At 59.6% G+C, this 13,848-nt stretch overlaps 1 protein-coding gene across 5 annotated transcripts in view; it reads right to left on the reverse strand.

Annotated features, from left to right (window-relative positions):
• The window catches only part of TACC1 (transforming acidic coiled-coil containing protein 1), a 35,816-nt gene extending 24,669 nt beyond the window's left edge, over positions 1-11,147 (reverse strand). For 2 of the 5 annotated variants that reach the window (XM_055820173.1, XM_055820172.1), the window contains exon 1: positions 10,757-11,147. In XM_055820173.1, coding sequence (XP_055676148.1) covers positions 10,757-11,132 — 376 coding nt within the window. In that variant the 5' untranslated portion in view covers positions 11,133-11,147. Of the gene's footprint in view, positions 1-447; positions 564-1,215; positions 1,432-10,756 lie in introns of those variants that run through there. The other 3 variants (XM_055820174.1, XM_055820176.1, XM_055820175.1) reach the window with 3 other exon arrangements.
• Between the last annotated feature and the right edge of the window lie 2,701 nt (positions 11,148-13,848).

A 13,848-nucleotide genomic window follows, 5' to 3' on the forward strand; every position in this document is an offset into this window, starting at 1 on the left:
GCTCCAGTCTCTGCATCCCTGGACACAGCCTCAGCCCTGCTTGGCAGCTCACAGAGCCCGATGTGCAGAGCTCTGCCTCCTGCAGTCCTTTGCTTTCCTGGCTCGAGCGCAGCAGGAGGGTGCAACTGGTGGTGCAGGAGAGCACAATGATAATTTTGCACTGCATAGGCATGAGCCAAGGGGGGCAAACTGACTTTTCTGAGCCTGCAGTGCAGTCCCCTCCCTCCAAAGTGATTCAATAAAATCAACGTTTCACGCAAGTGAGAGAATAGCCCTTCACAGAGCACACAGCCCGGAGTACTGGCATTTGAACTATCCAGGCCTTTAACCACAAAAAATGTGGCAGGCATTATTCAAAACAAGCGACTTCTCCTCCTTGACCCCACCCTGCCTTTCCGCATCCGGAGCGGAGTGCCGAAGAGCAGAAGGTGCACGCTGGCTCTTTACCTTGGGTCCTGGCCTCGGGCTCCGGCAATCCGGGCAGTGGCTCGCAGAACTCCTTTAGTGACGAGCGGGTCGGTGTTTCTGCTTCAGGGGTCTCAAAATTACCTTTGGAGTCCGAGCTGCCGAAGGGGGGGAAAAGAGTGAGGAATTACCACTTTCAAGGCTAGCTCTGACATCCTCCACACTGCCTACATATTCAGCCAGGCCGGCTCCCAGGCCGGCTGGCCGCAGGCATCCTGCAGCAGCCGCTCTCCTGTCCAGCGGCACACGCTAGCAAACGGAAAAGGGAGAGCAGGTGAAACAACATCATGAGCATCCCCCTGCACGCCCCCAACCCTCCTCTCGGCCCAGCCACCGGGCTTGCTTCTGCCAGGTCCTTCCCGAGCTGAGCATCCACCACGGACCGCTGAGGGCACGGCATCCCTGCCGGCATCTTCCCAAAGGGGAGGCTTCGGGGGGCGCTGCCGCCCTGTGCCCGCCAGCACCTCCCCGGGCGAGCAGCGCCCAGTTCCAGCCAGCCCCCCCCCGTGCCCCGCACCCGCGGCGCAGGCGGCGGCCCCCCTGGGCAGCCAGGCGGGTGGCAGGGACCCCCCGGGCAGCCAAGCGGGTTGCAGGGCCCCCCCCCGAGCAGCCAGGCGGGTGGCAGGCAGCGAGCAGGCAGCACGAGGGCCGGGGCGGGGGGGGGCGGGGAGCACACAGGGGCGCAGCCCCACACGCCGCGCGTGTCCGTCCCCGTCCGTGGGACCCGGGCAGGGAGCGCGGGCCACTTGCCTGAAGCCGGGGGCCGTGCCCTCCGCCGGCGCGTCCTCCGCCGCACCGCCGTCCTCCCCCTCGGGGCCGCCCCCTCCCCGCACCGCCGACCAGGTCCAGCGCGCCCACTGCACCGGCGAGAGCAGCTGCCAGGCGCTGAACGCCATCGGCCCGCTCCGCTCCCGCCGCTCCCGCCGGGCTCACTGCGGCCGCGCCGCCCCCGCCGCCGCCAAGGGCCTCCCCCGGACCGTACTACTCGCCGGCAGGGAGAGCGCCCGCCCCCGCCGCCCCCCGGCACCGCCCGGCCGGGAGGGACCGGCCCGCGGGACGCCCCTGGCCCCGCCGCCGCCCGCCCGCTGGCGCAGGGGGTGCGGGCAGGGATGCGGGGGGCGCCCCCGAGCCCCCCCCCGGGCGATGCTGCCGGGCCGCTGCGCCGCCCCCCCCGTTCCCCTCCCTTCCCAGCAAACTCCCAAATCCACCGATTTCTGCTCAAACGCGGGGCTCAGGCGCATCGCCCCCAGTGCCCCGCCCGGCGCCAGCCCCCAGCCCCTCCCGGGGTGCTGCGATCTGCCCTGCCCCCTCCCCCCCGCGCCAGGGAAGCCCCAACGCGAGAGGGCGGTGGGCTGCAACACCAGTAACACCCCCCGCGACACCAGCAGCACCCCCGCCCCGGTCTGTCCCACGCTCGTTCCTCGGGGCTGCACCTGTGCTGTAACGCAGCCGGTGGGACCGCGGGGTCCTTCCACTCGGGACGTGCCAGCAAACGCCCCGTGCTGGCCGGGGAATGCCCACCCGGGCGAGGGGCCCCCCAGGGCAGCCCCCCCGCCCAGAGCCAGGCAGAGCGGATCGCTCCCGAGGGGTTGGCAGCGACGGGAGAGGGGCAGAGGGCAGGGAAACACCTGCCCCTTCCATTTTCCAAGGAAATACCGACTTCAACAGCCCCGGCTGATGCTATATCCTTCCGTGGCAGCAAGTTTATTTATTTATTAAACTATTGTTATTTAAAAATAACAGCCAGCAGTCCCTGCAGAAATAAACACTGCCATGCTGGCCTCTCTCAGGAATCTTCCCCTTGATGAAGGCTCCCACTCCCAAATCCATTACCTCCCACACGCTTGCTGGAGAGAGGAGCATAACGTTACTGATGCTGCACAGCATCCGAAGCGCTGCAAGGAGTGGCCGGGGCTTTGGCAGCAGTGGCATTACCGGCTCCGGACAGTTGCTGCCGCAGAGCTGGCGGCTCCCCGAGCCCCAGGCTGGCTCACCCCACTGCCAGCGGCACATCCCAGGGATGACCTGGGAAAGGGCAGACAACTGTCCTGCTGCAAAACCAGGCCGGCCCATTGCAAAGAAGAGCTATTGGCCCTCAATAACCATGCAAAGTGCTTACGTGGCAGGCTGAGACCACAGCCCGATGCTTTCCTGTGAATCATCAGCCAGCTCGAGCACAAGGAATGCCTTCTCATGGGCAGAGAGGCCTCTGGGTCAGACCAGACCCGTCCATCTGGTCTGGCTGCCTCCAACACCGGCCTCTGTCAGAGGCTTCAAAGGGCTCATTCCTCACTGCGGAGCATCTCAAATAACCTCCCTGCAGGGATCCTTTCTTCCAAGCCTCCATCTGTTGATGTCCTTATTAAATATATGTGTCATTGCTGCGTGCTTTTACCGTCCGGCCTCTGTCAAAGACAACCTCTTACCCCCTTACACAATGCTTCCAAATGTCCCCAGAGATACCTCTGATTCAGCTAAAGCAAAGGTGCTGCCGCCAGTTCCCACCGCAAGTCAGTGGCAGAAGCAGCTCACATGTCCTGACCCCAGGGAACGCCTTGGCCGCAGCACAGCGCTGCCCTCCACATGCCCAGGGTCCAGGGGACAAGGAGCCCTGCAAACCTCCATGCTGCTGCATGGAGGACACTGAGCAAGTGGGGACTAAGTGACGCTTATCAAAGCTGAGCCAAAAAACCAACAGCAAAAGCAGAAACTCAGCATCCTGTTGCCTATGTCTGCTGTGAACGGAAACGAGCAGCCTACCTCCCACCATCTGAAGTGGCAGAGCTGATTTCTGCAGATGAATTTTATATAAGGAAAGCTCCAGCGTGAGCTGCTCTGCAGCACCGCTCGCTGCAGCCTGAATGCCTCCTGCCTCTCCTGCTTCCCACCCGCTGCTGCTCAGATCCCCGCTGACCCAGAAGCCAGGGTGATGGCATCACCGCGTTTCAGAATGGCTGGTGGCTGCCAGGGACCACACAGGGAAAGCAGAAAGGTGAACGATGTGGGAGCAGCAGCTGGCGTGAGTGCCAGTGGCAGGAGCAAGCTGCTGCTGCTGCTGAGGGGAAGGAGCTGCGCTGGATGAAGGACAACGCACGGGCTGACTTCTGTAGCCCCCCCCCTTGTTGGACAAGGGGAACTGGGGCATGTGAGCAGAGGAAATCAGCATCTTTCCATTGTGAAGGCTGCACACACACAAAGTGCGCACAGCAAGGACCCCCCTGCTCTCACCCACCGCCCAGGGGAAGGAGACTGGCAGGCAGGAACAGCATCAACAGAACTGAACCACATCAGCACCAGCACCAGCTGCAACGCTCCTGACCTGCAGGGCCCTGGGGTAGGAAGATACCAGAGCAGTACAAGAGCAGAGCCTGCTTCCATTTGCTGTTTATGATGAGCAATTAAGAAAATGCCTCGAGTGGCACTTTCCAGCTTGGCACCCAACCCGGCCTGGCAACAACACTGGCTGCAAATCAAACACTGAGGAGATAACCTGACTTTGTCAGTCACACCGGTGCCTCTGGCTGCCAAGTGCTGCTTGGCATAGTCAGCAGACACATTTTCTGCAGAGAAGAGAGGACGCTGACCTGGTCAAAAAAAGACCTGCCAGCAGTTTGCATCCGCATGGTGGGCTGCAGCCTGCACACGCAGCAGCTGGGTGAGCTGTCCTTTGCACTGCACTCACCTCCCACCCTGGCCCAGGACTTCACTGTGCTAAGCACCACACAAACACAGTGGCTCAGGGCTAGACAGCAATGTACAGCCTACCGAGGTACAGCCAATGTACCCATGTACCACCTGTGTACCAATGTACAGCTGATGTGCTGACGTACAGCCTACGTACCGATCAATGTACAGCCACCCTGCCCAGGCACCCAGCCTCTCCCAGTTAGGGTCCATAAAAGGGCTGACCTGTGGGTGAAGGAGGAGGGGTTGATGTGGCAGCACAGTGGTCCCCAGCCCCAGGAGGCTCTAAACATGGGCACTTGACCTTGCATAGGAACTATTTTTCCTGGCTTTGCCTCTTTTTTAAACAAACACTGTGGGTTGCATAAGTTACCCTCCACCTGCTCTGCAAGCACACAAGCAGCAGATACCACGAGAAGGGATTGTTTGGCTCCTGCAGCCCTTTCCCTGCAGATCACCAGTCTGGGTGGCCAAGGGCTGTCCTAGTTGCTCCAGGAAGGAGAGCTGGGAGCAAGGCAGCACAGCACAGCGCCTCTGGCAGTGGCAGCACTGAATGACCTAGAAACCACCCACAGCTCACAGCCTGATTTGGCTTTCCAGGGAACAGGGGAGCAGCAGCACTCCGCTGCAGAGCAAACAGGTGGAGCCCCAAGGATTTTGGAGCTAGAAGAGCCCTGGCGTCACAGGGGCTGCAAAAAGATGTAAACCCTTGCTCACACTTCTTATGCTGACCCTTGCAGGAAGCCAGCTGCATGCAGGGATAACAGCTCTGCATCCAGATGCACCTCCTCCTGGCTGGCTGGCAGTGCCTCTGCCCGGCCTCATGTCCCAAAACACACCATGACCCCATTCTTCTCGCAGTTACCACACCTCAGGCCCCGGGAAGGGTGAGGGAAATACACTGTATTTCGGTATCACACAGCCACCCGTGCCGTGTTCGAAGCTGCAGCGCTCCAGCTCAGAGGAAGACACGCACCTGGAGTTTCCATTCTTGGCCCTTTCGTTAGTCAGGAGAACATCTATTTCTGGCTGTGGAGCTTTTCTGGGCATGGCGCAGCAAGCCAGCACTTCCATTTCTAGCTCAGAAACAGATCTTTTGTGGGTTTTCATTTTTCTTCTCGATTCCTGCCACTTTGCTCCTCCACGGCGGGGCCTTTCACTCCCCCCACGGGGACAAGCGTCCCCGCAGCCAGCCCTGGGATGGGGCACGAGGATGGCACCAGCTGTGCCCCGGTGAGAGGAGCCTCTCAGCAGGGGATCATGGAGACAGCCTGGAGATCAGCCCATGGGTAAAACATGAATACATATTTCACTGCTATATAAGTCTCCTTAAGAGCTTGTAATAAGCACTTTATCCACAGATCATTTACCTCCTCCAGAAAAGAAGGTGCAAGGTGTTCCATGAGAATATTTTTCTCTAGTTGTCTTTTACACCACCCTATTATATTTATCATGTTTTCCTTAGTTTAAAACAGGCCTATGCATCAGTAAAAAGGTAAATTGCTCTGTCATTGCATTGTGAAAAATGCAAACTTTGGGAGTTAAGGGAACTATTCACACCACAGCTTATGTGCACCAGTGACGATGTGCAGTGAATGTTGGGGAGAGAGATGACTTCATAATGTTTCCTGACCTTTGCAGTGACACTGAAAAGATTAATGCTGGTGACTCCAGTCTGCGACTCACCTGCTCAGGCCACAGACCACATCTGAGGAGAGGCTTAACCTCTTTCCCAGAAGCCCAGGTTGGAAAGGGAACTGGGCCCTAGGAAAGGGCAAGCAGAAAACCAAGGCCACGGGAGGAGTGGCAGCACCCGACGAGGGCCTTGGGGTCCGACCCTGTCATGGGCAGCAGCAGCAGCAAACCCCGGGCACGGCAGCATCCTGGAGCACCCCCCGGGTGTGGCAGTATCCCAGAGCAACCCCCGGGCATGGGAGCATCCCAGAGCATGCCCCAGTTGTGGCAGCATCCAGGAGCAACCTCCGGGCACAGCAGCATCCCGGAGTATCCCCCGGGCACGACAGCATCCCAGAGTATCCCCCGGGCACGGCAGCATCCCAGAGCATCCCCCGGGCACGGCAGCAACCCGGAGCATACCCCGGGTGTGGCAGCATCCCAGAGCAACTCCCGAGCACGGCAGCATCCCAGAGCATCCCCAGAGCATCCCCCGAGCACGGCAGCATCCCAGAGCGCCTCCCGGCAGCTCGGCGGGGCCGGGCGGGCGCTGCTCGCGCTAGAGGGCACTCCAGGATGGGATTTGCAAGGGCTGCGGAGCCTCTCCGGCCCCTCGGCAGGCGGAGGGTCAGGGCCCCGCGGCTTCCCCGGGCCCGCCGCGCCCCTCGGCCCGCCTTGCGCCCCGTCCCCGGCCGTGGATGCGGGAGCCGGGTGGGCGACCTGCGGGAGCGACCCCCGTGGATGCAGCGCGGGACGCTGCCGGGCAGAGCCCGAGCCCCTGCCCGTGCTGTGCTGCCCTGCAGCTCCCCAGCCCAAACCTCCTCCGCAGCATCCCGCAGCACCCCTGCGTGCCAGCGGGCCCAGCGCAGCCTCATACACGGAGTTTTGCAGCTGCCACAGCCACCTAACGCTTTGCAGTTGCTGCAGCTGTGTGGTGGAAAGCAGCAGCTGGCCAGACCCAACCCTGCTGGCATTTTGGGGCATGTCCCCACCATGGCGAGAAGACTCCTGCCAAGCGACAAGACAGGGTGGCAGGAGAGCAAATCCACAACAGCAAAGTCCCCGCATTGCTTTTGCTTCTCCTGACCTTGGCGGAGCTGCAGCCTCCGTACAGGTCACACGACTGAGCAGCACAATACTGAATGCTCTGGAATTCAAGACAGACAAAATGTGATTTCCTCCCACCTCGGGCTCTGCCACTGCCATCTGCTTGCCAGGGCACAGCGGGAACCTGGGCATCACAGGCTGCAGCAGCACCTGGGGGCAGCAGAGCAATGCCCAGCATGGGACAGTGCTGCTGAGCAGCTCAGCTCCCCCAGGACCCTTCACAGCCCTTCGATGTGACAGTTCCCATCGCTATACATTCCATCAAAATAGCTGTACAAAAATAGAACACAACTGTCACACATGAGCCCAGAGACCACCAACCAGCCCCTGGGCTCCAGCTGTCTTTTCCCTACTATACTGCCATGAAATTAATAAATACAAATATTTGCGGCTGCATGAAAAAGGACTGATGCAAAAATGAATGCCCTGCTATTCCTGCATTTTAACAATGACAACCACAGCTTAATCTCACTGACGCTACCCATGTGAATCCGAGCTTGTGCAAAGCAATTCAGTAGAAACAGGCTCAAGATACACAAGTTCTAGCCTGATTTTCACACTGATGCTTTATGAACACAAGCATCTGCTTTCATCTTGCTGCTTCTTTACTCCCCTATCAACTCCTTTGTTCTGTTTGCTAAAAATATCAGTGCTGCATGGCGGGAATGTTCTTATCAGGTGTTTGCCAGGCCTTGGCTCCCTGATTTTAGTCGGGACTCAGTGATATTGGGAAATGCAGGAAGCATCGCAGCCACATAACGTGGGGTGCTGGCAGGGACGGTGGACGGGCAGTGGGGAGCGAGGAAGGTAGCTGGTGCTTGGAGCAGCGCCAGGGAAATTATATAGGGTTGGAGGGGAACAAAACAAAATTTGCTGAAGGTGATGCAAACAGGTGGGAAGGAGAAGCAGCCAAGTCCAATGGGGCAGAAAGGAGTGGCTCCAATCCACACAGTAAACAATAGAATGTTTTTTCTGCCTGGGAACACCTCTAATTTGTATTTAGGAGACCTTTGCAGGGAAATAAAGGCAGGACTCAGCAGTTACAAGGGGGATAATGCAGTTGTTTCCCTTGTTTGAACCCAGCATTTGCCAACAGAGGGATGTTTATGAGCATTTAGAAAAGCAGCAGCCTGGCTGCAGGTCACCCACCCGGTAAAGCCTGGCAAAGACTCCAGGACAAACGCAGCACCCAGTCGGGCACCAGGTCCCAACGCAGGGCCAGTGTCCCTGCAGCACGGCACAGCGTTGGTTAGAAAAAGCAGCAGCAAAGCTCCCGAGTACGGCTATCTCTGCATCACAAGGTGGCTCACTTGAAATATTTCTACGTTCCAGAAAGTGTTTTGGTTGATTTACAGATAAGATGCCTCCAGTTTCCCCTTTGATCACAGCTAGCATGCTTTCCCTTTTGTTTATGGTGTCCAAGCCGGCCTGGGAGCAGCAGCTCCCCCAGCCCCAACTCTGGCTTTCACCAGCCACGAAACCTCAGCCAGCTCCCACCTCAGCACCTGGTTTTCTAACGGCACCGCAGAGAATCACACTGCTGGGTCCCCGCTTCTTGCACCCAGGTTTATGCTGTCAAACGAAGGGGTGCCTACGCTGCCCCGACTTCCCACCACAGCCGGGTGTGAGCTGCAGCCTGGGAAATCCCATCTGCTGGGAACGGGGATGGTGTGCTTGGCTGTAAAGCTGAGTGTGGCTGAAGGAGGAGAGGGGAGGGAGAGGGGTAGGAGGAGAGGAGAGGTGGAGAAGCAGAGAGGAGGAGGAGGAGAGGGAGAGGAGAAGAGGAGAGGAGAACAAGAGGAGGAGTGGGAGAAGAGGGGGAGAGAAGAACAAGAGGAGAGGGAGAGGAGAAGAAGGGGGGAGAGAAGGAGAGGGAGAGGAGCAGAGGAGAGGAAAGGGAGAAGAGAGGGAGAGGAGGGGAGGGAGAGGAGCAGAGGAGGAGAGGAGAGGGAGAAGGAGAAGAGGGGAAGAAGAAAAGGAGAGGCAAGGGAGAGGAGAAGGAGACGGAGAGGGAGAAAGAGAGGAAAGAAACTTTTCCCCCCAGTTTAACCAGTTAAGGCTCCGTTTTTCTCCTCCACCACCGCGGCGAGCCCCGGGCCAGCCCCGCGCGCCGCGACCCCCGCCCGCACTCACCGGCGCTGCGGGGCCGGGCCCCCCCGCGGCTCCGAGCCCCCCCGCGGCTCCCGGCTCCGGGCCGCCCCCATGGCCGGGCCGCGCTGCCGCCGCCGCCGCCGCCCCGGCCGCGTCCCCGCCTCTGCAGGAGGGCGGGGGGCCCCGGACAGCGGCTCCCCCCGCCCCGCGCCCACGCACCGCCCCGCGGGACGCCGGCCGCACGGCGGGGACCCCCCGGGCAGGGCGCAGGCAGCTGCCTGCCGGGCAGCTCGGCAATGACACCGGGGAACCGACGGGCATCCCCCCGGTTCGGCCGCGGCAGCGCCCCGTTAGAGCCGCCGCCGAGCCCCGTTAGAGCCGCCGCCGAGCCGCGGCAGAGCCCCGTTGCAGCCGTCGCGCCACCCCGCAGCCCGGCTCTGCGTTTCGGCCCGACGCCTGTCCTGGCTGCAGCCGCTCGCTGCCTTCATCAGCTGCCCCCGGCTCTCAGCGGCTTCTCCCACACTGGGCCCGGCTCCAGCTGGGCACAAATCAGTGTGACCCCCGGGCTGAAATTTCCAGCTCTCAGCAGGGCTCCCCTGGGCTGCTCCAGGTGCCCATCACCGAGGCATCTGACCACCTATTCACCAGGACTCCCAGTCACGCTCCCCACTCCGGAGTGCAATGCCAAGGCTGTGGTTTCAGCAGCAAGGACGCCAGAGCCCTGTCCCACCACAGCGACGGAGCTGCCGGGATGTAGCTCTGCTGCCAGGTTATTTAATAACAGGTCAGCGCATGGCCTGGTGTCACGGCACCAGCACCCCACACATGTTCACATCAGCTCTGTTGGACTTTGTCTCCTTCCCTCCCTTCGTTCACCCAGTGATTTTGAGACTGCACAGATTTTAATGATGCAAATTCGCTCTAGTCCTGAGACCAGAGTGCTTCATGCTGCACCCCAAAACTGCTTGCAGGGGCTGAATTTCCTCACCTCACGGGGGTCTCACCAGACCCCAGCCACCAACACAGCCTCTCATGCTGCACATTCAATGAGAGAATGGGGTCCGAGCCCTTTATCTGGGGCACTCAACCTTGGTCAAGCAGCCCTGATAAAGCACCGATGATGCTGTCTCTCCCCTTAAAACAGCCTCTCCCCAAATCATCCCTTGAAGGGGAAGCCAGACAAACAGCGAGCCCCGATGTCAGGCAGCAGCCAGACCCCTTAAGGAAAAGATTTAACACAGCATTTTGGAAACACAGAGGTGACCCTGCTAAGGAAACGTCCTTGTTGGATTTATTTTAATTAAAGTGCCTGAGAGAACATAGCCATTTCTGACACCATTTGAGCTTTTTACTTCTGAGAAACGGAAAACTCAAGTATTAATCTTTTCTTTGTCGGTCAGGCTGTTCTGGCTTGGGTTGCATTATTTTTTGGCAAGAAAAGTGTTGACACCCTTGAAAGCTTTCACCTTCCTGAAAAAAACTACCACACATGCACAAAAACCAACCCAAACCAACCAAACCTTCCTTGGATGAAAACATATCCTGACAGGCTCAACTGCCCCCTTGCCTGTGCAAGTGCTCAGTGTGCCCGCAGCCACGCACACCGACGCGGGCCCCGGAGGGGACCCCCCTGCTTGCATGGGGGGGTCCCCCAATGGCCACAGTCATCCAATGGTCCCCACTGCCCCGAGCTACCCAGAGCCCACCAGATGCATCTGATAGAAGGGAGCATTACCTCTGCTGCCGGTGTGCCGGGACAGGAGCTGGAGGCTGCGGTCGGTCACCGTGTCCGAGTCAGGTGACAACCGTGTGGGACATGGCGTGGGGCCCTGCCTGCTGCGTGTGGCTGCATAATCCCTGGCAGCAGTGCAGGCAGCACTCCTGAGCCCTCTGGGAGGTGCTGGCAGCTGCCAGATACCTCCCCTGGCGTGTCTGCAGCCTGCCAGCACCGCACCACGGCCCCACGGGCGAAGGAAAACCCAGCCCAGCAGCAAATGGCTCTGGGCATGGCCCCGGAGGAGGTCAGCTCCAAATCCTTCCCTCACAGCCTGGCAGCCCGCTCCAGCCCCTCTGCTTTCCCCTGCCAACTGCTGCAGGGGGAACCTGGCCATGCCGGGAGCGCATGGGGGCTCTCAGTCTGGAGCACAGAAGCCCAGAGCTTGTGGCAGGTAGGTGAGGGAGGTGATGAGATGATCTTTTGCATTCCCAGGCTCAAGATGCAGAATTCAGAGGGGCCTTTTGGCTGTTCTGATGTTCTGCAAGTGTTTGAAAGACCAAACGCCACAGATGTGATGTTCTGTGTCTTGTGTCGCTGCCCATCTTCCCCCCCCTCACAGCAGAGGGCAAGCCCTGCCTCTGCCAGCCCTGGCATCAGCAGTGACCTCCGTGCAAGGCTGTGCGGTCCCGAGAGCTGCAGTCCCCTGCGCAGCATCCATGTGTGGGGGCGGCATACCCAAGGACCGGACTTCAGCATGGCAGCCTTCCCGAGGGCTTGGTCCTTTCCTTTCTGTGCTTTTGGTTTCAAAATAATTTCCTGCAGCCATTTTCAAGTAGTGCATTTAGAAATGCTGCCCTTCCTAGCCTTGGCAAAAATCCCAGCGTGCCTGCAGATGCTGAAACGCTGCGGTTTATAGACACATTTCAACTCAGGCCTCCCAAAACAGATGAGGGGCCTGCCTGGCACCTGCACATACGGCAAAGCTGGGATGCTGTACCCAGGCTTCAGCAGTTTAATCTCAGAAATAGGCTTTTGTGAGGCCTCGCTGAGCTGATGACCTCTGCCAAGCGGCAGGAATTCGGTATTTCCTAAGAAGTCCAGCCTATCGGATCCTCACCAGGCTGCCCCAGCACAAGGCAAGGGAGCCATGGCTCCAGCAACATACACACATGTTGGTAGACAAGTGCTAAAAACACCAGGCAGGGCTGATGGATGCTGCATTGGATGCTGAGCAAGCTGGGGGACGCGCAGCAGGTAACATGCCAGCGCTGCTGCTGCTCCATGCTCAGCTCTCACTGCAGCTCGGCTATTTCAGCTGCATTTGCAGCCCCAGCACTCCTTGGCAAGGGGCCCCCTCCCTGCGAGCAATAAATACATGTAGACCTCTGGGAAACTGCAGGCTTTCTGGTCAGAGGCGGCAAGAGAAAATCAGGAGGGGGAAGGCTCCGAAATTAAACGACAATTACGTAGCGCCCTAGGAGAGAGAAAACTGGTTTCCAAACACCAAGAATCTCAGGGACACAGAGTGCCATCCCACACCTAGAGCTCCCTCAGCCTGACAGACTCTGGCAAAATGCTAATTAAGCTTTCACAACTGCTCAGGACAACTTCGAGGGTCAGTGTCACCATCTGCAAGCCACAACCTCAGCCCCAGAGTAGTGACAGGGCTTATTCGAGACGCCCAGGAGCCCCAGTCCTGCCCCCAGCCACAGCACACCCCACTCTGAGGGTCTGGAGGTGAGCACTGCGCATGAGGCAGCTTTGCTTCCCAGCTGCGCAAAGTGTCACAAGATTTTAAATAGTCACACACAGCCATGCCACGGAACTCTGCCGGGAAAGCCATTCCCCTGAGGGCAGGGACTGGCAGTGCCCAGGGAGGCTGTGGGACAGAGGCACAGCAGGCACACTGCAGAGAGAGGCAGGCAGGCATCAGGCAGGGCTGCAGAACAGCCAGATGTGCCCCAGATGTGGGTTCCTACTCCAAGGGCAGCAGCCAGGACTCCAAGGTTGTCCTGCTGCTTCTCTGGCAGAGCTCGGCTCAGGTGGGGCTCCCACACCCCCTGCCCATACGGCACCCCGAGGAGCACTGGAGCTGACTGGCGGGGTGACTGCTGTCTGCAAGGAGGCAGATGGTAATAATTACCCTTACGCTAATTCCATGGAAATTTCCATGTGTCTGGGAAAGAGGCACGCCAAGCTCTTGCTGCTGCCCGGGGCAGAGGTTCACTGTTGTTTCCGGGGACTGTGACTAAGAGCTGGGTCTGTCACATGGATGGTGTTTAAATGCCTCCTTGGAGCCTCCCATCTAAATTCCACCAGCTCCAAACCTGCCCGGAGCCAGCACCGCTGGGCTGCAAGGTGGCTGGAGGGGAGTGCCCGGAGCACCTTGCCTCTGTGGTGGGCTCCCCAGCACCCCAACCCGCACCCACCCACACCGGCAGAACGGCAGCAAACCACCTTGGATGGAGGATGCTGTGCTTGAGCCCTTCGCCACCTGTGGCTTGCTCAGAGCACCGATGGCATCTCCCCTTCCAGCTTCCCAAGAGGGTCCTGAAGGAGGGCAGCCCCTGGCCCAGCTGGGCAGGCAGAGCGGAGCTGCATGCCAGCACACAGCATCACATCACGCCCTGGCAGCTCCTCCTTGGCAACACAAACAGAGCCATGACATGGACCTGGGTGGCAGATAGCATCGCAGCCCGGCGTGAAGGCTCTGGCAGGGAGCCCAGTGTGCCCACGCAGCCCTGGCCGGCTGGCAGGTGCCGGTGCCCTGCTCTGCCTTGGGAAAGCACCGCTAGACTGAGCTCTCTGACAGGGCAAAGTGGGGAGAAGGTTGTGCTATTCAAAGGTGTCTTCCAAGGTCTGCCGTCGCAGGAGGGCTGATGGGAGCTGGATGCCAGCTCCGCACCCCAGGGTGGCTGAGGAGCTCTCAATCCCTGCTCTCCTCCTCCCTCCAGCCTGATGCATGCAAGTGCCCCAGCCCTCGGCTCCCTTCTCCTTCCTACCTTTGCAGCCGCAGACCTGTTCCGGGCTCAGTCACTCTGCTACCTGTCCCAGGGCTCCTTCAAAAGCTGCCTGCGCGAGCAGCTGCCTGGAAAAGCAGCAGGGAGGAA

The sequence above is a fragment of the Falco peregrinus genome, chromosome 17, assembly GCF_023634155.1.
Source record: "Falco peregrinus isolate bFalPer1 chromosome 17, bFalPer1.pri, whole genome shotgun sequence".
NCBI lineage: Eukaryota > Metazoa > Chordata > Aves > Falconiformes > Falconidae > Falco > Falco peregrinus.